Source organism: Amblyomma americanum, chromosome 8, assembly GCF_052857255.1.
Source record: "Amblyomma americanum isolate KBUSLIRL-KWMA chromosome 8, ASM5285725v1, whole genome shotgun sequence".
Taxonomy (NCBI): Eukaryota; Metazoa; Arthropoda; class Arachnida; order Ixodida; family Ixodidae; genus Amblyomma; species Amblyomma americanum.
Window position 1 is genome coordinate 77,640,228 of NC_135504.1, and position 24,736 is coordinate 77,664,963.

General features: G+C 45.5%; 2 protein-coding genes across 2 annotated transcripts in view; one reads left to right on the top strand and one right to left on the bottom strand.

The window, feature by feature from the left end:
* LOC144101946 (uncharacterized) overlaps positions 1-24,736 on the bottom strand; it is a 156,835-nt gene that overhangs the window by 108,842 nt on the left and 23,257 nt on the right. The window lies entirely within an intron of this gene.
* Positions 11,601-22,995, top strand: LOC144102517 (uncharacterized). The gene is made up of 6 exons (XM_077635773.1): positions 11,601-11,609; positions 11,755-11,879; positions 13,857-13,998; positions 16,503-16,676; positions 20,555-20,713; positions 22,729-22,995. The coding sequence occupies exons 1-6, from the start codon at positions 11,601-11,603 to the stop codon at positions 22,918-22,920; spliced, it is 801 nt and encodes a 266-aa protein (XP_077491899.1). The 3' UTR covers positions 22,921-22,995.

Here is a 24,736-nt window from a genome sequence, read left to right on the forward strand (position 1 = left end):
ATATACGCCAACGAGTATAGTTTTTGTCGATGGTTAGAGCAAAGTTTTTTTGGTCGATTTCTTAACTCCTCGTTTAAGTAATAAAAGGACTACTGTTGTGTTGTGCCGAAAAATGTTTGAACTCATAACAGTAGGGAGGCTAGTTACTTCAGGCATGGCGCTTTGAAGCTTAAGGAGTCTTTAAATTTGCGAGAATTTTCACGGGTCTGAGGAGGACGAAGCCTTCCATGCTGAAAGCAAACCTCAGATAAACGTCATTATACGGTTTCCACGGTGTAATATCAAATTCCGCGGCAGAGTTTTAGTTTCATGAATGTAGAGTAATATACCTTTTTCTCCTCTTCGGCGCATTGCGCATGTCGTCACTGCAATCGTTCGGGCCACGCAGTGTAATTCGCTGTGATGGCGCATTGAAGTCACGTAACGCTTGACGTCTTTCCAGTGGGTGAATCAGCATAGTGCGTAACGGTGTCATCATGGGTGACGCGACTGCATGGCGACCTACCAGTATGGCTCAGCGTGGCTCACAACGGCAATGACACAACACTGATTGAATGCAATTTCGCTCGGAGCTTTGCTTGAGTATAGGAAAATTAAGTTGATATGGTAAAAAAAAAATCTCGGCTCCCATAGTATCCATATGCACTCAGCGCAGGTAATTGAGCGGTGAGTAATTAGGCACCTTGCTTTTTTCCCGAGGGCACTAATTAGAGGTACAGTTTATATGCAGGGGTGCGTATTACGCTATAGAATGTTTTAATGGATCGCTCGGATTGTATATGTCATATATATTTTTCCTGCAGTGCGAGCTTCTGGGAGCCCCTCAAAATACGTGACAGCTTAAACGCCTTTGTACGCCAGCCATATTTAGGATCGCTCAATACTTCTGTTTTCGAAGGATTCGCCATCATCAATACGATAATTAGGGACACCAGGGCCGAACATCAGGCCGGCCTGACCTACAACGCAAGTATCCTGCTCCTCTTCCTTTCCCAACGCGGCAATAAACGTCGCCAATCTTCAAGCCAACCTTTTTAACTACCCCAGCACTAGACGCCTAGCTAGCGTAAAACCCGACCTCTCCGTGGTTGAGGCTTTTGCCTGCCACGTGCCATGGTAGGTAGGTGGACTGAGAGAAAAATCCCCCTCGTCACATTTAGGGAAAAGCGAAATGCAATGAAGAAATGCGCAGGAGGCAAACCGGTTTCGCGGCGTGTGGAAAGGCAGCAACCGCGTCGCGCCAGCCGCTTCCTGCATTGTCTGTAAAACCATCATTAACTATTTGAAGGGTTCATACATACCGCGCATGCGCACTTACGTCACAGTCAGTTTAACGAAAAAAATCGGTGGTTATATCTCAATCAGATGTGTGCTACTCGGTATTCACGGCGCCTTGAAATGTGTACAATGTACATGAATGTAGACATACGAAGAGGACAGGTTGCTGGATATAATATGCTTAATTTAGATCACTGGACTTGGGTCTAAAAAAAAACTTCCATGACATTTCTACCAGTGGTAGAGGTACCATACCAACGTCAGCCAGAAGCATCATATGGAAGAGCTTTCATCATAAAAGCATTCGGGTATAATCACCGCTGCCTACACACGTTTTCCGCATCAGATTGTTCAACGGTCCTTCCATATTTTATATGTATTATATATATTATGTATATATTTTATATATATTTATATATTTTATATATTTTATGGCTTCCATATTTTATATATTATATATATACGGCTGGCAGCAGCATTGATATTATCAGTTGTAAGCCTAGAAAAACAGCTTATTCCAGAATGTTTTCTTTGATTTCACTGAATGAATTCGCTCAGTAATGTTTAGAGAATAATTTTATAAAACGCTGTGTTACTGCCCGCTTCCCTGCAAAGAATTTACAAAAGCAATCGCAAATAAAATGAAGCAACCGTACACTTCAGTCAACGGAAGAACGCGACGGTTTTCGTAAAATACTCAACAATAAATCCCACTCGCATCATTATTAATGGACGAATTATTATCAATGAGGTCAATCAAGCATTGCGCAATGTCGCTGTACATACAAGCGTCATATGTTATGTTTGTAGCAGCTGCACCGCGACCATAGTCTTTCATGGGGAAAGGTATAAGCTCGCTATCAGTAAGGGTGCGAAGCAGGCAAACAGGATTTCACTTTTTTGATCGTGTGCTTGCGAGAGTGTCTTGGTCCTGATATTAATATCAATAAATCTATAACTGCCAATAGTCTGGGAAAATTTCAACACCCTACTGTAGTCAGACGCGTTAGAAGTCATAGGAGAATGCATCTACTTAGGGCATATAGTAAACGCTAAACATAACCACCAGGGAGAAATAACAAGGAAACAAATGGATTGGAGGGCACTGACGGCGGCCTCTAGTCATGAATAGCAGCTTAACCAGTATCCCTCAAGAAGAAAGTGCGTAGCAGCTGCATCTTGTCAGCACTCGCCTAACAGGCGAAAACTTGGGCGTAACAACGAGGCTTCAAATGCATTTAAGGAAAGCGCAGCGAAGCTGAGCAATGGAAAATAATAGCTGTAACGTTAAGGAACAGGAAGAGAGCAAAATCTCAATTTAAAAACGCAATAAAGTTTTCTGTCGTCAAAACAAATTTTCCTTAATGTTTTTGATTAAAATCTTGTAGTAACAGCAGAAAGTTTTGTGGAAACAGCAAAATTTTGCGTGGCTACTGCAGAAATGTACTACAGAAAAATCTGTCGTTTGGACAAAACAACGAAATCTCCCGGTTCTAAAGCTAAAGCGGCTGTTTGGGCTTGTTGGTCAGTGAACATGGTAAAAGAATGCAGCGCGAAAAAAACAAGGACGAACAGAAGTGGACAGGACAGGGCGCTGACTACCAACACATTTATTCAGAAAGATGAGCAGCTTATATAACGCAGTCCAACACCCACGTGACCAAGTAAATAGCAAACGCGTTCAACTATCTAATACAAAAAAACAAAACGAAGTACACAATATCAAAGTGATACATATCTGGGTAACGCAAAGTCAGCCAAGACCCGATAAAACCGAGAGGACCACGACGAACCATAAGGTGCACGCATGGAAAATGAACAGTCAGCGGCCTTCGCCGCCAATGCAGCACGAGGCAAAACGAAGACGACAATAACAAAATAGTCACCGAACAATATGTAAAAGTCGAAGCTAAAAGCAGGGTCGGGGCCAAACGCATAACAAAACAATACAAAACGCAACGCAAAAGCTGAGTCAACCGTTCAAAGTCAAACTGAGTCAAAAAAGTTGAAAGTTCTCTAGAACAAGAATTAAAAGCAGACGTGAATAAAAAAGACGTGTTTATAGTAGGCCTAGAAAACTGGACTCCTTGTCTGTAAGTAAAATTGAAGGCGTGCTGACGCACTTGTCTCCAGCTTTGGCTATCATCCTTGTCTCAATGATGACCCTTTCATTTTCTGTCCGCGCCCGTGCTCTGACAACCGTGCGCGTGTAACATGGTTCGCAGCCTTTGCAAGGCTTGCAATGGTCGTCCAGGTGCCCGCCGCTTTTGTTACGGACCCTACGGCGGTGTTCAAACAATCTCTCGTTGAGACACCTGCCGGTTTGCCCAATATACACGCGACCACACTTCAAGGGAATCTCGTAAATGACACAGGTTGCACAATGTGTGAGTGGTTCTACATGTCTAATAGGGCAAACCTTTTTCTTTTGCTTTGTCAGCAGTGTACACACTCGTGACAATTTGCACGGGGCTGAGAAGACAAGGTTTACGTTGTTTCTTTTTGCAACCTTCTTTAAATTGTGAGACAACTTGTGAAGATACGGGATGACGGCCAAAGGAGGTCGTTTGGCCTGTTCTAGTTTGCCTGCGTCTTTGCCTTGCACTTTCAATTTCTGGAGAAGAGTCTCTGAAACGCTACTCACTAGTGTTGGTGAGTAGCCAGCACTGTACAGACGTTGGACTTGGTTGTTAACACTGCTCTGCATCGTATGGGGACAGCTTTTTGTGAGCGCTGCCTGGATGGCAGAAGAAACAATGCCTCGCTTGATCAATTTCGAGTGAGCGCTGTCATGCGGAAGAAGACCTTTCTTAGAGCGAGGGTTGTACGTCCAACAGAGGTGGGTTTGTTCAAAACTAAAAAGTACGTACAAAAACTGAACATCCTTGCCTCTCGGCGGTTCACAGGTAAAGTTCAGACCCCCAAAATGGGACTTGAAAAGGGCGACAATTTCAAGAATGACACGCTCCAACGAACCAGGTGGGCAACTTGTGAGGACGATCATAAAATCATCCACATACCGGAAGACCGAATGGACCACTTCACCCGGGAGAACCTGGCTAATGCGCTTATCGGCTGCCGCCAGGTAGATATCACACAGATATCAACCACCTTCACAACCACCTTCACCTTCACACAGATATCAACCACCTTCAAACAAGTACCAGCTCCTGGCTATGGTGCGGCAGTTGGCACAACGAGTACCAGAGCAAGACAAGGCACGAGTCATTGGGGATGGCGTCGATGTTCTACGTCGCTGTGGGGCCTCGCTCACGCATGCTAAGCCTCCCATCGTGTCCATCGCTAAACGCCTCAAGGAGGGTAACCTTATGGCTCTGCAAAGCGACAAAGAAGGCGGATTTGTCATCCTCCCTGACCACTTGTACAAGGAGAAGGCTGAGGTAGCGCTCGAAAAGAATTTCAAGAAGGTTCAATTCCGCCCCAGCAGACAGAAAACTTTGGCTTTGAAGCTGCTGACAAGTTTCCAGCTCGACAGAATAAGATCATCGGTGGAAAAGGCCCGAGACTGCTTCTTGGAAGTCTTCTTCACAGGCAAAACCCATAAGCCTGACTGCCCTCTGAGGACCATCATCTCGGAAAAAGGTACGTGGCAGGCTGAAGTTGGTGCCTACCTACAACGCCACTTGAATGGCCAACTTTAGATGACCCTTTTCTGGTAAGGAACTCGTCTGAGGTGTTACAGCGATTCAAAGGCAGTTCAGACGCTACGACTGGCTTTACAATTGACGTTGAAGACTTGTTTTATTCCGTTCCGCACGGTGGTCTATACGCAGCGGTGCGCGACGTGATCCAACAGTCGGGTGAAGTGCGTTTCCAGAACAGCTCGGGTGTGAGCAGCGACAATTTCCTTCGTCTTCTTCAGTTCTACCTTGAATCTACTGTTGTTCAGTACAGCGGTCAGTACTTCGTACAAAATAATGGCGTATGCATCGGGTCATCAGTCGCGCCAGTCCTGTGTGATATCTACCTGGCGGCAGCCGATAAGCGCATTAGCCAGGTTCTCCCGGGTGAAGTGGTCCATTCGGTCTTCCGGTATGTGGATGATTTAATGATCGTCCTCAGAAGTTGCCCACCTGGTTCGTTGGAGCGTGTCATTCTTGAAATTGTCGCCCTTTTCAAGTCCCATTTTGGGGGTCTGAACTTTACCTGTGAACCACCGAGAGGCAAGGATGTTCAGTTTTTGGACGTACTTTTTAGTTTTGAACAAACCCACCTCTGTTGGACGTACAACCCTCGCTCTAAGAAAGGTCTTCTTCCGCATGACAGCGCTCACTCGAAATTGATCAAGCGAGGCATTGTTTCTTCTGCCATCCAGGCAGCGCTCACAAAAAGCTGTCCCCATACGATGCAGAGCAGTGTTAACAACCAAGTCCAACGTCTGTACAGTGCTGGCTACTCACCAACACTAGTGAGTAGCGTTTCAGAGACTCTTCTTCAGAAATTGAAAGTGCAAGGCAAAGACGCAGGCAAACTAGAACAGGCCAAACGACCTCCTTTGGCCGTCATCCCGTATCTTCACAAGTTGTCTCACAATTTAAAGAAGGTTGCAAAAAGAAACAACGTAAACCTTGTCTTCTCAGCCCCGTGCAAATTGTCACGAGTGTGTACACTGCTGACAAAGCAAAAGAAAAAGGTTTGCCCTATTAGACATGTTGAACCACTCACACATTGTACAACCTGTGTCATTTACGAGATTCCCTTGAAGTGTGGTCGCGTGTATATTGGGCAAACCGGCAGGTGTCTCAACGAGAGATTGTTTGAACACCGCCGTAGGGTCCGTAACAAAAGCGGCGGGCACCTGGACGACCATTGCAAGTCTTGCAAAGGCTGCGAACCATGTTACACGCGCACGGTTGTCAGAGCACGGGCGCAGACAGAAAATGAAAGGGTCATCATTAAGGCAAGGATGATAGCCAAAGCTGGAAACAAGTGCGTCAGCACGCCTTCAATTTTACTTACAGACAAGGAGTCCAGTTTTCTAGGCCTACTATAAACACGTCTTTTTTATTCACGTCTGCTTTTAATTCTTGTTCTAGAGAACTTTCAACTTTTTTGACTCAGTTTGACTGTGAACGGTTGACTCAGCTTTTGCGTTGCGTTTTGTATTGTTTTGTTATGCGTTTGGCCCCGACCCTGCTTTTAGCTTCGACTTTTACATATTGTTCGGTGACTATTTTGTTATTGTCGTCTTCGTTTTGCCTCGTGCTGCATTGGCGGCGAAGGTCGCTGACTGTTCATTTTCCATGCGTGCACCTTATGGTTCGTCGTGGTCCTCTCGGTTTTATCGGGTCTTGGCTGACTTTGCGTTACCCAGATATGTATCACTTTGATATTGTGTACTTCGTTTTGTTTTTTTGTATTAGATAGTTGAACGCGTTTGCTATTTACTTGGTCACGTGGGTGTTGGACTGCGTTATATAAGCTGCTCATCTTTCTGAATAAATGTGTTGGTAGTCAGCGCCCTGTCCTGTCCACTTCTGTTCGTCCTTGTTTTTTTCGCGCTGCATTCTTTTACCATGTTCACTGACCAACAAGCCCAAACAGCCGCTTTAGTTCATCAGATTTCTTCTACATTGGGCTCTTTTCTTTCATCCATGAGCAAGCAAAATGCAGCCATAACCTGCGTGAACCTCATCGCTATTTCCACCTGCAAGGCCAGGATCCTCTCGTTCCATATCAAAAAGAAAATTGTGCCGTTCGAAGTGCGAGTGTTGTTCGGCCCTGTGGAGCCGTCTTGGGGGCATGTTCGGCGTATGTGCAAGATTCTGAAGTCAGAACTATGGAGACAAGTGCGTCTTTTCCAAGACTGGCTAGGTGTGCTCGCGCCCCAGAGGCCACATTCGACGGGGGTGAGCTGCAGATATTATGAGTACAAAAAGCTCGCTGCACAATCGGCTGAATTCCTATGGCACCAGTACCGTCTGCGCCTTCCAGTAAGGAAGAAGGAAGTGAAGTCGTCTACGACCAACGTCACCGTTCTCGGAGGTGCTTGCATCTCGTCTCAGGACTTGAAGGTCCTACAGAAGGGTCCCAAATTCAGCTTTCAACCACCTTCAAACAAGTACCAGCTCCTGGCTATGGTGCGGCAGTTGGCACAACGAGTACCAGAGCAAGACAAGGCACGAGTCATTGGGGATGGCGTCGATGTTCTACGTCGCTGTGGGGCCTCGCTCACGCATGCTAAGCCTCCCATCGTGTCCATCGCTAAACGCCTCAAGGAGGGTAACCTTATGGCTCTGCAAAGCGACAAAGAAGGCGGATTTGTCATCCTCCCTGACCACTTGTACAAGGAGAAGGCTGAGGTAGCGCTCGAAAAGAATTTCAAGAAGGTTCAATTCCGCCCCAGCAGACAGAAAACTTTGGCTTTGAAGCTGCTGACAAGTTTCCAGCTCGACAGAATAAGATCATCGGCGGAAAAGGCCCGAGACTGCTTCTTGGAAGTCTTCTTCACAGGCAAAACCCATAAGCCTGACTGCCCTCTGAGGACCATCATCTCGGAAAAAGGTACGTGGCAGGCTGAAGTTGGTGCCTACCTACAACGCCTCTTGAATGGCCTACCTTTAGATGACCCTTCTCTGGTAAGGAACTCGTCAGAGGTGTTACAGCGATTCAAAGGCAGTTCAGACGCTACGACTGGCTTTACAATTGACGTTGAAGACTTGTTTTATTCCGTTCCGCACGGTGGTCTACGCAGCGGTGCGCGACGTGATCCAACAGTCGGGTGAAGTGCGTTTCCAGAACAGCTCGGGTGTGAGCAGCGACAATTTCCTTCGCCTTCTTCAGTTCTACCTTGAATCTACTGTTGTTCAGTACAGCGGTCAGTACTTCGTGCAAAATAATGGCGTATGCATCGGGTCATCAGTCGCGCCAGTCCTGTGTGATATCTACCTGGCGGCAGCCGATAAGCGCATTAGCCAGGTTCTCCCGGGTGAAGTGGTCCATTCGGTCTTCCGGTATGTGGATGATTTTATGATCGTCCTCAGAAGTTGCCCACCTGGTTCGTTGGAGCGTGTCATTCTTGAAATTGTCGCCCTTTTCAAGTCCCATTTTGGGGGTCTGAACTTTACCTGTGAACCGCCGAGAGGCAAGGATGTTCAGTTTTTGGACGTACTTTTTAGTTTTGAACAAACCCACCTCTGTTGGACGTACAACCCTCGCTCTAAGAAAGGTCTTCTTCCGCATGACAGCGCTCACTCGAAATTGATCAAGCGAGGCATTGTTTCTTCTGCCATCCAGGCAGCGCTCACAAAAAGCTGTCCCCATACGATGCAGAGCAGTGTTAACAACCAAGTCCAACGTCTGTACAGTGCTGGCTACTCACCAACACTAGTGAGTAGCGTTTCAGAGACTCTTCTCCAGAAATTGAAAGTGCAAGGCAAAGACGCAGGCAAACTAGAACAGGCCAAACGACCTCCTTTGGCCGTCATCCCGTATCTTCACAAGTTGTCTCACAATTTAAAGAAGGTTGCAAAAAGAAACAACGTAAACCTTGTCTTCTCAGCCCCGTGCAAATTGTCACGAGTGTGTACACTGCTGACAAAGCAAAAGAAAAAGGTTTGCCCTATTAGACATGTAGAACCACTCACACATTGTGCAACCTGTGTCATTTACGAGATTCCCTTGAAGTGTGGTCGCGTGTATATTGGGCAAACCGGCAGGTGTCTCAACGAGAGATTGTTTGAACACCGCCGTAGGGTCCGCAACAAAAGCGGCGGGCACCTGGACGACCATTGCAAGTCTTGCAAAGGCTGCGAACCATGTTACACGCGCACGGTTGTCAGAGCACGGGCGCAGACAGAAAATGAAAGGGTCATCATTGAGGCAAGGATGATAGCCAAAGCTGGAAACAAGTGCGTCAGCACGCCTTCAATTTTACTTACAGACAAGGAGTCCAGTTTTCTAGGCCTACTATAAACACGTCTTTTTTATTCACGTCTGCTTTTAATTCTTGTTCTAGAGAACTTTCAACTTTTTTGACTCAGTTTGACTGTGAACGGTTGACTCAGCTTTTGCGTTGCGTTTAGTATTGTTTTGTTATGCGTTTGGCCCCGACCCTGCTTTTAGCTTCGACTTTTACATATTGTTCGGTGACTATTTTGTTATTGTCGCCTTCGTTTTGCCTCGTGCTGCATTGGCGGCAAAGGCCGCTGACTGTTCATTTTCCATGCGTGCACCTTATGGTTCGTCGTCGTCCTCTCGGTTTTATCGGGTCTTGGCTGACTTTGCGTTACCCAGATATGTATCACTTTGATATTGTGTACTTCGTTTTGTTTTTTTGTATTAGATAGTTGAACGCGTTTGCTATTTACTTGGTCACGTGGGTGTTGGACTGCGTTATATAAGCTGCTCATCTTTCTGAATAAATGTGTTGGTAGTCAGCGCCCTGTCCTGTCCACTTCTGTTCGTCCTTGTTTTTTTCGCGCTGCATTCTTTTACCATCTCCCGGTTCTTTCTTTTGTTACACTGGGGTGGTTTTATGGTTTGTTCAGGTAACAATACAAGTTCTTGCCCTTGAGGCAGAGCAAAATGAGGTAACGTATCCTCCTTGCTAGGCCCTGGCTTCAGAGGGCGCCGGCGCTGCAGCAGCAGTGGCGCGTCAGCTGTCGCTCTCCGCAATGACATTTACAGAGGAACAAGCAACGTTATCCAGAATATTGTACTGTGACTAAATATACATGTGAAAACATAATGTAACCCTGGTGTGCAAAATGCCAAGGAGAGAAAAAAAGTTGGCCGTAAATTTAAAGCAAGCAGTGAAGAGAATGCTAAGTTCAAGGTGGGAATAATGATCCCTGTGAAAACCATGTATGAACTCAAAATATATGTGTTTATTTATAACGAAATAAAATCAAATTACATTAATTTTTTTAACACGTACCTAAATAGATCTACTGGTTACAGCTTGCGTCAGACTTCTGTTCTGGTAGATAGGCCTCGTACTAACTACGGAACACAATCAATTGAGCACCAAATCATGTTGATGTGTAATTCTCATCCGTTTGTAATAGATGCAGATAAAAATAGTTCCACGCCCAGGGGTTTTAAACGCATCTGTTCGTCTTTCTTTTTGTTTAACGTTGTGTCCTAGACGACCAAATGCTTACTTCTGGTTCCGTTTGTTGTAATATTATGTCGGTTCGAACAACCCTAATGTATTGCATTTCTGTACCATTTTTGTATATGATTTAGTGTGTATTATTATTTTATTATCTGTATATAATTACAAGAACTGTCTATGATGCGTCTGTTGTGTAAGTGATGGCAAGGACAGCCTTTTTTTGTTGTGTAATGCAATACCGCTCCTGCTGTTGTACCCAAGCGAGGACAAGACCCAGTCAGGAGGTTTAGCACCTCCTTTTATCTTGCCTCGTGGGCAATACCTGTATGTTGCCCAAAGGAGAAAATAAACAAAAAAATAAACAAAAAAAGTAAAAAAGAAAATCGCACGACGACGCATTACAAAATCATGCAGACAGTGATATTAAATTCCTGCATTCATGCTTAATTTTGCGAGCCGTTTTACATTTCCTTGCAATATCAATTAGTTTAGAGTGAGCACGACAGATGAGCATAATTTGATATTCCACAGTTTCCTTTCCATAATTGGTACCAAGACACTCTACTACAACTTAGGTCGCCGCAAAAAGTAACACGCATCTCTGCTAAAGTATTGATTATAAAGGTATTGTTGCTCTCGGTTATTTTGTGTATACCCGAAGGCATAGCCTGATACTGTACACGCCAATTATAACTCGGGAAAGAAACGCGAACTAATGATATCCTAGTTGAAATAAAGAAGAGGAAATGATTATGGATAGCGCATTCACTGCAAATACAAGATAACGGTTAACACGCAAGGTAAAAACTCACAGGGCAGCTACAGCTGTGTAACGCGAGATTCAGCGATAGCTGTTGAGGCATTTAGTTTGGGCGTTTGGACGTTCAGTCACGTGACCAGTACGTAGGGTAATAATAGTGGTCACGTGGAGCGTTCCTCCACTGGCAGGCGGCTGTTCCAAACAGAACCACCTGTAGGCTTATGCGAGCCAGGTTGACCGGCGTAACCAGTGGGTGCGCTAGCACGGCGACGACGCCGACTACGACGCGAAACCCAGGCACGGGCGCCTAACAGCTGTCGCTGTAAAAGAGAAGGCAAGCGTTGCACAGGGTGGCAGAAAGCCTGGTGGGACAGTGATAGTATAGGATGTTACGGCGATAATGTGGACTGTGCCGGCACAAGAGAGGGAATTGGAGGGAATGGGAGAGGCCTTTGTCCTGCAGTCTGCTTTTTTTATCTGATGATGACTCTGGTAGTGGTGATGCACAATACAATATAAAAGTCAACCGAGAAAACTTTCCGCAAATGCGAGTGCTAGCAGGCTGACGCTGAAACTGCCGTCAAAATACGCAAACACTCCTTGCATTTTACTCTTTCCTTTTCCTCCTCCCTTTCAGTACAGCATATTTCGTGGCCGCCAAAATCCCATCTTAAAATCTGGGTGGCGGTACATACACACAGCTGCCGTCTGGCCCGGGGGCGACAGACTCATACCTGAAAAACACGTCAAGAACTTCATTGGGTGAGATGTTGCAATCTGTCTGTTTCGTCCTGTGCGGTGTCAGTCGCGTCAGTGCGCGTTAAAGAACACCTGCTGGCTAAAGTTGAGTTCTCGTATAGACCTGTCCCTTAAGATCACAATACGATAACATTAGAGGTCCCTATCGGGCAGGTACTCCTCTTTCGTAGATTCATAGATCGCGGGGAATTCTTATAACGCAACTGGCGCAGTGCCGCAGCTGTTTTAGCGATACGCCACTTCCCCGGTAGGTGGCTGCACCAAACACAGGCCGACCACAAACGAGGCAGTACTGGGGGATATGGGCTGGGCAACGTTCGAAGCACGGGGAGCTCAGAGTGAAGAACTATACGAAAAACGCCTGAGGAAATTGGATGATAACAGGTGGGCAGCTAAGGTATTTAAATACCTGCACAGAAAGAGCGTTGACACACAGTGGCGGAAACGAACTAGAAAGCTGGCCAGTAAGTTTGCCAGAGACGAGGAAGGAGAAAGAAAGAGCATTTAACGACGGGTTAAAAACGTCGAAGGTGAAAATTGCATAGATTCAATGGAAAAGAAGCATATAGTGTAGAACTATATCGATGCTGGAAAAGGCAGATCAGGATTGGAAACGTTTTATGATAACTCAAGAGCCAGTGCCCTCCTCTTTGAAGCTAGGTAAGGGTGTCTTAGAACGCGCAGCTACAAAAAGAAATTTAACGAAGAAGACGACACATGTGCTGTGTGTGGTAAATCTGTAGAAACAATAGAACACCTCATCCTAAAATGTGATGGTATCCATCCCGATGTCGATGCAGGCACAGTACCTCTTCTTGGGGCCTTAGGGTTTAGAGATAAAAACAGTCATTTAAATAAATCTTCGGTGGAAATTAGCAAAAACCGATTGGAGTATTGGTGGCGCAAAAACAGACAGGTGACAAAAGTTTTAAAGTGAAGGAAGACGTATTTTAAAGAAAATTGCGAATTTTATTAACACCTTACAGCAGAGTTAAACAAAAATAAAGGAAAAAAAACTGAGCATAGTGGCAACAACCACTGCCCCATTTCAAAGGGGACGCTCCTACCTCCCATCCATCACATCCAGCAGTGGGGCTTCAGAGACCGAGGCCCACAACTCGCTGCCCACCTGTGCCACCTGCCCACCGTGGCAGGTGGTTCACCTGTCTTTTCGTGATACTGGCGGATGGACGCCGGCTTTTATCGTGAATCTATCGCCCTAATACATAATGCAGAAGAGGCTGCTTGAGGAAAAACTCCTTGTAGCTACAGCTTGGTTATTCCAATGCACCCAGCTAACAGGAGTAGCTCTATCGTCCAGAGCGGAGAGCAGAAAAATGAAAAACCTTATTACAAAGAGACCACTTCTAAGGAGCAGTAAAAAGTTGCAAATAACCAAAAAGCTTTAAAATGACGGTGTAGCTTATGTTCGTTTAGCTAAGATAGATGCTTGCGCTCAATACGTAGCAATTTGTTTTCAGTCCGGAAGCGGGGATGGACTCAAAATTAATCTGCACCATTCCACTGCTGCGTCCTTCGTAACCCACGCGCACCAGCGAGAGGCTGCAACCCACATAACTCTTGGGTTGAGCTTCAGTGAGTTATCTAACCTGAATAGGGGAAGAAATTGTTGGTGAAAATTAAGGCTACTTCTTTTCAGTGTAATCTTCCATAACAAAACAGCATATTATGCCACTTCTCCTGCAGTGATTGGATCCGCTCTAAACAAATGAAAGCTTCTTGCTGCTACAAGAGACTTGTTTCGGCTATTTGACTAAATTGTCTTTCAGAAGGCATTACTCACAGAAATGCGAAATAGAATGTAGTCACTGGGGGCCAGCTGCTGGACGCCAAGCTTGTTGTGTTTGGCTCTTGACTGCGACATCGTGCCGACATTTCTACACTAATAATACGGCAGCGTTACTTTAGTGGCTTTTGTACCTGACTATGGGACTCCTCATTGTTGACCATCATCCGCAGTGTGGCCGACATCGTGGGGTTGAGCACTAGCAACACGACGGACGAGCCCAACCGTGTCCAGCAGACCCTTTATGCCCCCGGATTATACTGGGCATCGCCGCCAAACCCGATTCGGCCGCCCAATGACAAAATGCGAGGAATGGTGGGTTCCCACGCTGCCATTATGAATACGTAGCGGCCGTGGCAACACCGAAAAATGCGAATCATGCCTTAGGGGTTAGAGCGCTCGGCTACTGATCCGGAGTACCCGGGTTGGAACCCGACTGCGGCAGCCGCGTTTAGGTGGAGGCGAAACGCAAAGGCGGCCGTGCGCTGTGCGATGTCAGTGCAAGTTAAAGATATCCATAATAATAATAATTGTTTTTGGTGGAAAGGAAATGGCGCAGTATCTGTCTCATATATAGTTGGACAGCCTAAGGGAAGGGATAAAGGAGGGAGTGAAAGAAGAGAGGAACAAATAGGTCCGTAGTGGAGGGCTCCGGAATAATTTCGACCACCTGGGGATCTTTAACGTGCACTGACATCGCACAGCACACGGGCGCCTTAGCATTTTTCCTCCATAAAAACGCAGCCGCCGCGGTCGGGTTCGAACCCGGGAACTCCGGATCAGTAGTCGAGCGCCCTAACCACTGAGCCACCGCGGCGGGGTTAAAGATCTCCAGGTGGTGGAAAAATATTCTGGAGTCCTCCACTACGACACCTCTTTCTTTTTCTTCCGGTCCCTCCTTTATCCCTTCGCTTACGCCGAGAAACGAGATATACTGCGCAATTTCCTTTCCCTAAAAACCAGTTTTCATTTTTTCCATGTTGCCGTGCATCCGCCGCGGTGGCTCAGTGGCTAGGGCGTTTGACTACTGATCCGGAGTTCCCGGGTTCGAACCCGACCATGGCAGCTGCGTTTTTTTTTATGGAGGAAAAACGCTAAGGCGCCCCTGTGCTGTGCGATGTCTGTGCACGTTAATGACCCCCAGGTGGTCGAAATTATTCCGGAGTCCTCCACTAAGGCACCTCTCTCTTCCTTTCACTCCCTCCTTTACCGCCCCCTTACGGCGCGGTTCAGGTGTCCAACGATATATAAGAGATACTGCGACATTTCCTTCCCCCAAAACCAATTATTATTATTATTATTATTATTATTATTATTATTATTATTATTATTATTATTATTATTTATATTATTATCATTATTATTATTATTATTATTATTATTATTATTATTATTATTATTATTATTATTATTATTATTATTATTATTATTATTATTATTATTATTATTATTATTATTATTATTATTATTATTATTATGTTGCCGTGGCAGCTCGCACGTGGGCTGGCCATCCTTTGCGTTTCCCGCCGTTTGGCTTTGGGTGAATTACAGCCGCAGTTGCCTGTGTGTACGAACATCCTTTCAAAACCTCCAATTTTTGGCGCCAAAGTTCTTGCATTTTGTTGCGAAATCGAAGGCCGCGAAAATCAAAGGTGAAAACGGATTGAAAGTTTTGGTATCGTCATAACGGTTCGAGACACAGAACTGTATTTAGCCTAATGGGGAAGAGCACGCCATACTTGACCGATTGATTTTTTTTTCGGGATTACTACAATTTTTTTTTCTGCGCAGAAATGTGGGTACATTGCTGCGAAAATCGCAAAGAGAGTTCTCGATTTACGAATTCACTAAATTTACATTATAAACATGAGGCATCTTCCCCTGTATAATCGGTTTTATTTCGATTTATCCGCATGCATTTTTCCGCATTATTTTACATGCTGTTGACTGCTCCAAACAAGCAGTCTTTGTCAAAAATCTTTAAGTCCAAAGGCTTTTCGGTTCAGCCGCATAACACAGCCATTGAGGCACTATTCAAAACCGAATTTCTAGCACAAGTTTTTTCCTGCGGGTAGAGAATGTGCATTAATAGTTGTACGTTGTCAATACCAACCAACGGGGCGGAGGCTTGTGGCTAACGAAAAAGCGTGAAATTATACCGACGAGAGCCCCGCGAGCTGTGGATGTGAGATTTATAGGTGCAACGGTAACAGTAACACATCAAAGTGGGTCAGAGAACTGGATGAAATCGATAATAAAGCTTCGACAGGGCATGCTTGTTGTGAGCAGAAAATATAAGTGACAGTTCCTTAAAGCAGCGGAGTGGATTGGGCGAGAAGGCACTGGTAGGAGGGGAGAACATACAACAAAGTTTCTGGGAGTAAGGAACTTCTAGACGCCCGTGTGCGGTGCGATGACAGTGCACGTTAAAGAACCCCGAGTGGTCGAAATTTCCGGAGCCCTTCTACGGCGAGTCCCTCATAGCTTGAGTCGCTGTGGGACGTTAGACCCCTGTAAACCATAAACCGTAGCCCCAATCTGGTTCACTGCTTGGTTTGTGGTACTTCATAAATAGTAGAGGCCTTTATTCTATAGCACATACTGTCCTTCTACAACAGCCTATAGATTTCTGTCTATAGCTTGATAGTGATGGTACGTGTGCCGACTGATAAAGCATAATACTGGAAGTGTACAACTTTTCTTCCCGTATTTTATGAAGAACTTCTAATTGATCACGGGTGCAAGGACATCCTCGCTCTGTCCTCTGATTGCACCTGTCACTTCCTCACTTCACGGTTTCTTGCGCCTCTTCTTCACAGCTGGACATCGTGCGGGAGTTCCCTCACTGGAAGACTGTGCTTAACCGCAGCAGGATCTGCTTCTCCGTCACCTCGTCGATAAACTTCGCCATAAGCACGCGCGTAGCCCTCGACTTCATAACGGAACTACCACGCGCATACCCAGACAGGGTCCAGCGCTACACCCGCATCCGGGTAAGCAGCCGGACAAAGCACCTCCTCTCACGTACGCTGTGCGGTGTGAAGCAGAAGACGTATCATCACCTTATCATGTCCACCAATTTCGGACAAAAATTTTGAACATTCGAAGATTGTGAGAGAAGTTTGTTTCATCATGAACTAATCACGCGCACAACCTGTTCACATTTCTTATTCTGTAAATATTTTACGTGTATTACCTCTCCCCCTCTATCATCTCTTCCTGCCCCTCAATCTTTCATTTCATTTCTCCATTCTGCTTGCTATCCTTTATTTCCGCTGCCCCAGCTCAGGTGCTTCAGTATCGATGGCAGATGCCAGGGCTATCAAAATATCTTATCCTACCTTTTTATGGCTATTTTAATAAACCACTACCACAACTTGTACTACTTGTAAGATGCTTTTCAGGTAATATTGAAGGTAATTGCAGTACGTCCTTCCGATATGTAGCAAGATGTTCGGTCGCACCGAACAGTTAAGATTCCCATAGAAAACCAATGGTGAACGCTTTGGGCGATAGTAAAAACGTTAATATAAAAAAAACAAGACTGCCGTCGGGTAATCTGCAGATATGCTGATTCTTACAGCGAAATTTCACATTATTAGAAAAAAAATTGCGTTTATAAAATGTTTCCTGTTCAAAACTCCTCTTGTCCGCAATTGCAGGGTATGTCGATCATCACAGGAAGCGAGGTTCTATGGAGCCATGTGTGTAAACGTTCGTCAGCATCTTGGCCGTTGTGGGCTCTGGATTTCGTCTTTTGTTCATCATCATTTTCTGCTGTATGGTACTTGTCGGGTGTGCTCGGGTTGCCCTATTTCGTCCTGACAGGTTTTATACATTGAGCCTTCGTAATGAACTTAACCGAAATGGCAGTTTTTACTTTCTTTGGAAAACAAACAATTAGGAGTACATCCACGGATACGAGACACATCTGGCATTTATGCGTTGTTCCGATAGTAGTCATTTTCATTCATTCTTAAAGGCCCAAAACTATTGTATTTTAGAACAAAAGTGCGTTTAAATCGAGCTTTAATGAGGTACTGATAAACAAGCGCTTTTTATTGAACTGTGGCAACAATTCATCCTGCTGCTTAAAGCTCATGAAAGCAGCCACACTTGAAAAGAGCACTGGTTGGGTAGATCATATAGACTTGTTTGGATTTTCTCGCTTTCTGAAGTTGCATACACCGAGTGCTTCCTAAAATTCTTTGCACTTTTTAAAAACATGCTTTTTAAGTTTAAGGAGCACTTTTTTGGCATAGCATTTTAAGCGATGTAGCGCATCAGAATGCAGCTAAAACATCCTAACTAGTAGGCTTGTTAAATAATAATGAGTAGTTAACGTTATAACTACTGTTAGAAAATATATGCTACCACAACCAGTCGTTCTTGTCAGAAAACTTAACGGCATCAAGGCACTCTCTTTCGCGGATTTGTGCGACTAAGCAACACTGCAATTTACTACCGAAAATCGTGCCTGATTCAAATCGAACATCCGCGGCTCAACCCAGAGGCAGTAAAAAATGTTCTGCCTTCACATATACTGTTCTCGTTAATGAATCAATGAGTTTTTCGATAACGAACAAACACTAGCACATCCAGAATGAACCATATGATAAATTTTACGAGCGTTAGCTATTACTGCTTACGTTTGTTAAGGACGCGTCTGCCTGCAATGAAGGTCAAATTGACCAAAACAGTTACCATGTGACCGCAGTGTGCCACATAGCAACAGTAAGAGCGTAGCGCCTCAAGTGATAACTATACTTCGATCTGTTATATATGTGCCCATATAGCGGCCGTCAAAGTGAGACCCCTGCCCCCCCCCCCCCCCCCCCCAATCTCCCGGGACCACCATCAGCATAAAATTTGATTGCCACCGGTTTACGCAGAAGGTTCGCAGTAGTGTCAAATGGCTTGGCATGTTCTTAAGGATAAATTTACTAATTGAGATGAAGCCCGAAACATTGGTGTGAGATTCACACCGACGACCTTTCCGCCCCAAAAAACTGCATTCCGAGGACCTTCAGACGGCCATTACGGCCGAGACGTTCGTTACAGGGGATTCTGGATGTTGTCGAACGATTCGTCGTGTTGTGATGTACACGTTTCTAAAATTCATGAACTGATACAACGAGGAAATATACCGTATATAGCGAAGGTTACTGTAAATCGTAGTAATAGTGCAAAATGCACGAGGTAGATGGCGCTGCCTATGTACTAGAAGGGACGTTTTTTTTCTGTGTGAGCCCGTGGGTGTATGTTTTCATTTCCAGTCTGTAAGGCGGTGTTATGCTGTGTCCCTCGAATCTTTTTTTTTTGCATTGTGTTCGTGAGGAAGCCTCGGAATCCGAAAAACGTTCGAGATCACTGCGGTAACCCGCACTGGAGGAATGCGAGAGCATTGACGCCTCCTCGTTTCTTTTGCCCCTCTTCCATAAATTGCCCATTTTGAGTTTTAAATGAATGAATGAACCCACCGCAGTCGCCAGTGGCTATGGCGCTCGGCTACTGATTCGGAGTTCCCGGGTTCAAACCCGACCGCGGCGGCTGCGTTTTTATGGAGGCAAAACGCTAAGGCGCCCGAGTGCTGTGCGATGTCAGTGCACGTTAAAGATCCGCAGGTGGTCGAAATTATTCCGGAGCCCTCCACTACGGCACCTCTTTCTTCCTTTCTTCTTTCACTCCCTCTTTTATCCCTTCCCTTACGGCGCAGTTCAGGTGTCAAACGATATATGAGACAGATACTGCGCCATTTCTTTCCCAAAAAAAACTAATTAGAATTAGAATGAATGAATGAACTTTATTTCCGTCACCATGGGGCATCACGGTCGGGGCGCAGCAATTAGGTGCCTCTCAGACGGCTCTCACTACCGGAGACCGCGGAGAGAGTCTTGTAGTAAGCTGCCTCCGCCTGACGGATGAGGATTCTTTGCTGGTCCGGGTCGTGGATCCCGATCAGCTTTTTCCAGGTGGCAAGGTCTGACATCGTGTAGGCCAGTTGGTATACACGGTATACTGGCCTACACCAAAGTCCTTCTAAGGCAAGGTCTGGTATGCTTTGTGATTTAGCCCCAGGAGAATCCTGACACTCCCAAATTAAGTAATTTTGCGAAGTCATTCTGTGGCAGCTACTGCAGAGCTCAGACTCCCCAGTGTCTTCATCGTGTAGTATAGAGTACGGAAAGAATCTGTTGACCTGAAGCCTTCTCCAGGCCCTGCAATCCTTTTGAGTGAGTGATGCATCCGGAAGTGAGAGCGTTCTCCTACCCAGTCTTTGTGTTTCAGTTATTTCGTTATACGTTATGAAAAGGTGTTTATTCCCACTCAGGGGCACTTCCAGGCCCGCTCGAATGTATAATTCTCGAGCAAAGCTGTGAGCGACCTCATTTCCCGGAATGCCCTCATGAGCAGGAACCCATATGAGGGAGACCTTTCTGCCTGACGGGTATCTTAGTAATTTGGCGGCTTGACTGGTTGCCCTAGTCAGTAGTTTTCAAACTTGGCGCCACGCTCCGTTTTCAAATTTGGCGCGACGCTTGGCTTCAGTCACACTTCCGGTTTTTCAAATCTGGCACCACTCTATGCTCCAGCTACACTTCCGGTGTTTTCAAATTTGGCACCACTTTTGTTCTAGCCCCGCCCACTTTCGGACATTTTTGGCTCTAATTAATTACCCAACATGCACCTCATGATTTCCCCTGCGATATCTTTTGATGCTATATCTAATGCAATCATTCTTTTTTTTATAACTCAATTCGTTCGAACGTTATCACGATGAAACGAAACCGCAAAAATAGCCATACAATGCTTTCGCATTAATAACTCTTGCTTTTTCGGTTCGGTCTGCACTTACATGGTGCATCGCCAGTTTACCACCCCAAACGGGACAAAGTATCCAGTGGAGGAATACCAGATGAAGTACAAATTCGACAACAGGTCGCACACCCACTTCTGGAAGCAATACTTCTACGTCGGTGGACTGAGTGCATTTTTCGCCTACGACGATGCCGAGACGCTCAGATATAAGGTACGCACCTTGCTTGCTTCACTTGAGCACATAATATAATAATCATATGAAAGCGTTGCGTAATAAGCCGTAAAGTGAAAGGTTAAATTGAGTGGCTAACGTAATGCTAAAAATAAATATTAATATGCTCAGTGGTCAGGGCGCTCGGCTACTGAGCCGGAGCACCCAGGTTCGAACACTACCGCCGCAACCGCGTTTCGATGCAGGCGAAACGCAAAGGCGTCCGTGTGCTGTGCGATGTCAGTGCACGTTAAAGATCCCCACCTGGTTGAAACTATTCCGGAGCCATCCACTAAGGCACCTCTTTCTTCTTTTCTTCTTTCACACCTTCCTTTATTCGTTCCCTTACGGCGCGGTTCGGCCATCAAGATGTGTGACAGTTACTGTGTCATTTCCTTCCCTCAAAAGCAATTTTCTATTTTCCGATTTTTTTTAAAGCCGTAGCCATTAACCTATGAGAAAAGGCCATCCATAATTGTGTTGCCCCGCGTACTAGCGTGCTCAATATGATCTGCAACACACAAGCATGTGGCCGCAGCGCTTTTCGGACGCACGGTGGTGCCAACAAGGGACGTGCTTGAAAACAAAGTGGAAAGGATTCTGGTCTTCCACCAGTCAGCCGCATCCCCCGCGCCGTCTGCTCTACACAATCCGAGATCAACTGCGACATGTGCCTTGCCTTGTCGCACAAATGTCACCGTGTTAGCGTTAGCGATAACGCTATGCTTCTTTAAACACGAGAAGGCACAGGGGAGAAGGGTCACTGCTGGAACAGCAAAATCCTTTCCCTTTAGTTTTCAAGCGTGCCGCTTGCCGGTCCCAGTATGCTTCCGGTAAGCTCTGCGGCCACGCGGTCGGGCGTTGCAAGTCATGTTGAGCGCGATAGCACGTGGAATTTTGTTTAATAACGAAGAAAATGGGGGTTTATTTTTTTCGCCGATATCTGTGGTGCTACATAATCTAGATAAAAATATTTGTGGGGGGAAGTGATCTTGAGGGCTTTTTTTTACTGTTTGTGTAGTGCGATGCGGGGCCCCTTAAGAATATCCTGCAGATGCCAAGCTGATGCAAACTTATGCTGCGCTTTGTTTTCCTTCTTTCCGTTTTCCTGAATAAAGGGCAGTCGCAAGTTCCGCGCTGACTGTGTCGCTTCTTCTTGTGCGCTAGATTTTCTTCAATGAAATTGTTACGGCTGGCGCTGCAGATTCCACTGGAAAATTTAGGACTCTAAGGCTAAACCAAAGCATGGACACCTTTCGCTCTAAAGCGGTCACAAAGGTTTAAATAAGCTCCGTAATCAGTGCTGTTTCTAAATTAAATATTCCATGGGGCCGAAGCGGCGGCTCAGGGGTTATGGCCCTTGGCTGCTGTCACGAAGGACGTGGGATCGATCCCCGCCGTGGGGGTCGAATTCCGCTGAAGGCGAAATTATAGAGCCCCGCGTACTGTGCGATGTCATTGCACGTTAAAAAACTCCAGGTGGTCGACATTTCCGGAGCGCTTGACTATAGCGTCCCGCATAGCCAGAGTCACTTTTGGAGGTTAGACCACCATAACAAATTAGCTGTGGTTTAAACTTTGATTAACCCTGGTGAAAAGCGAAAGCTTCCATTGCATGACTACGTTCGCAAACACCACACACAAGCTGCCGAACGGATTGTCTGTAAAGTGTTGATGAAATGCCCGATGGGGCAGTTGCTTCTTGCCACGGTGGTAAGATTGTGATGACATTAGTGGGTCACATGACCTGACGCCACGCGATACCTGTCACGTGAATGCACTGACGCTGCCCTCTTGAAAACCTAGCATAGCCAAGCTTTCGCTTTAAAAATAAACCATAAATATTCCATGTGCACACTCCTATACCTGTGTGTTTCTTCCCTCTGTGCCTTCATTACCTGGCGCTGCCTGTCCATATCTAGTTATTAGGGACTTACACTGTACAACCCATCCCTTTAACCATCATGTCAATGGTGCCTTTAGGTCTACCTTCTAATCGCGTGGAACATGTATAGATGCAGGAGCTGCTGAATGCCTATCCGGACGACAGGTGCGTCGTTTTCGACGACCTAGGAGACGACTTCCACGAGGCGACCTTTCAATACGGCAATAAGACGGTCGAGTTCAAGAAGTATGGGCTGCTCCGTGAAGTGAGCGGCGCCATGGTGCAGAGGTACGGGCCGGCCTTCCCACCGCAGTACTACTAGAGGGCCAACACAAGCTCTCGGACATCATGGCCTGCCTCATGCATCTCTCTCAAAACCTGAACGCTTTGAACACACTGGAGCATCGTAGCCAAGAATATGAGACTGACAGTAGTGTTGTGTGTGTGGGGAGGGTTTGGGAGGGGTGGTGGTGAAGGAGGCTGGGAAAGAGAGCGGTGTGAAGCGTTGGGCGAGGATGTCGTTTGGAGGTCCAGCCTTCTGTATGAACAGACTCCTCTTCCTGCCTGCTCAATGCGAAAAATAAAGTCGACAGTTTCTGCCGTCCAAGAAGAAACCTTCTTGTGACGTTTCACTCGAAACGGTCTTGTTAGTTACATCGTAATCGGAATTCTGAGGTCTCGAAAGGTTGCTCAACAAGAAAGCAAAGATAGGGGGAGTAGCACCCGTACTGTCCAGATTTTGTTCTTGTACTGTGTATACTATTTAAGTATAAGGCTCTTAAAGTAATTCAGACATAGGACAGGTACTTCAAAAAATTTTGCCGCATTACCTCGATTAAAATTAAACAAGGGAAAAGGAGATTGCAAATACGATTGCAGGGTTTTTTTGTCTGACTTGCTATTGACAGCTGATTGAGTAATCACTTGTACCAGCTAACTTATGTCATGGTTTCAAAATATACTTAGGCAAAAATAGTGAACGCAGTTTCCATCTTGTTGTTCACCTCTGTACAGCCTCTGTAAAGACCAGGGAATTCGTTTCTAGGCCTTATTGTGGGGCCCCTGCAGCATTCATGGAAGTTTTACTCAATGAAGAGGGCAGGACTATATCTAATCTTACCATCGGTTGAATTAAAACGTTGTGGATACATTACAAATCACACGATGTGGCCCAGGAGCAAACCCCCTTGACTATATATATATGTGTGTGTATATATATATATATATATATATATATATATATATATATATATATATATATATATATATATATATATATATATATATATATATAAATTTTAGCTGTTTTGACTAGTTACGTGCACTGGAAAGGTCGCTTTGCTTACAGACTTTTCGAAAACGTATTTTGGCACGATGTAGCCAAATTTGGTTGGGCCACAGCGCCCACGATATCTCGTTTTCGAAATGTAAGGCTATTACTAACGATCAGCTGAAAATCTCTAATAGCAACTAGGCGTCTAACATGTTAATTATTAAAAGCAGCTAAGCAGCTACATTAAGCAGCTTTCTACTTAACACTGCTCGCCGGTTTCCTGGTTTCCGCCAACACTGGTAATAAGACTGAAAAAGTAATATTTTTGCCCCAAAAGCCAATTTTTGAAAATTAGTTAGTCCTCCCTGAAGCAACTGGTATGTAAAATATTACCAGGAGTTTGGTGTCGCTCGTTATACAGATGTCCCATGTAAATGTAGGAAATATTATAAAAACGGCGGAGTGTCCTACCCTCAGTGAAACCAACCTAGTATTGTTCAGAGTTGCATGCGGCCTATAGGGCGCTGGGCATACTACCAGACTCCTTCAAGACGCTATTGTGGCCGCAGGGCAGTGCGCGCACTCGTGAGCGAACCTTGGTGACCCTCTGTGCATTCCTCGAACAAACGGGCTTGACGTCCCGTATGTTCTCCGTCAGGTAGTTACACGCAGTGACCGAACGCTCCGCGAGTTCTACCTTGAACGATTAATAACTGGACGCCCCACTCCAGTTGTAGCCAACACAGTGCTGTGCGCGTGTGTTTTAATTTCTCCAACATGACCTAATCACGCGCACAACCTGAACACATTTCTTATTGTGTAAATAGTTTCTATTCTGCCTGCTATCCCTTATTTCCGCTGCCCC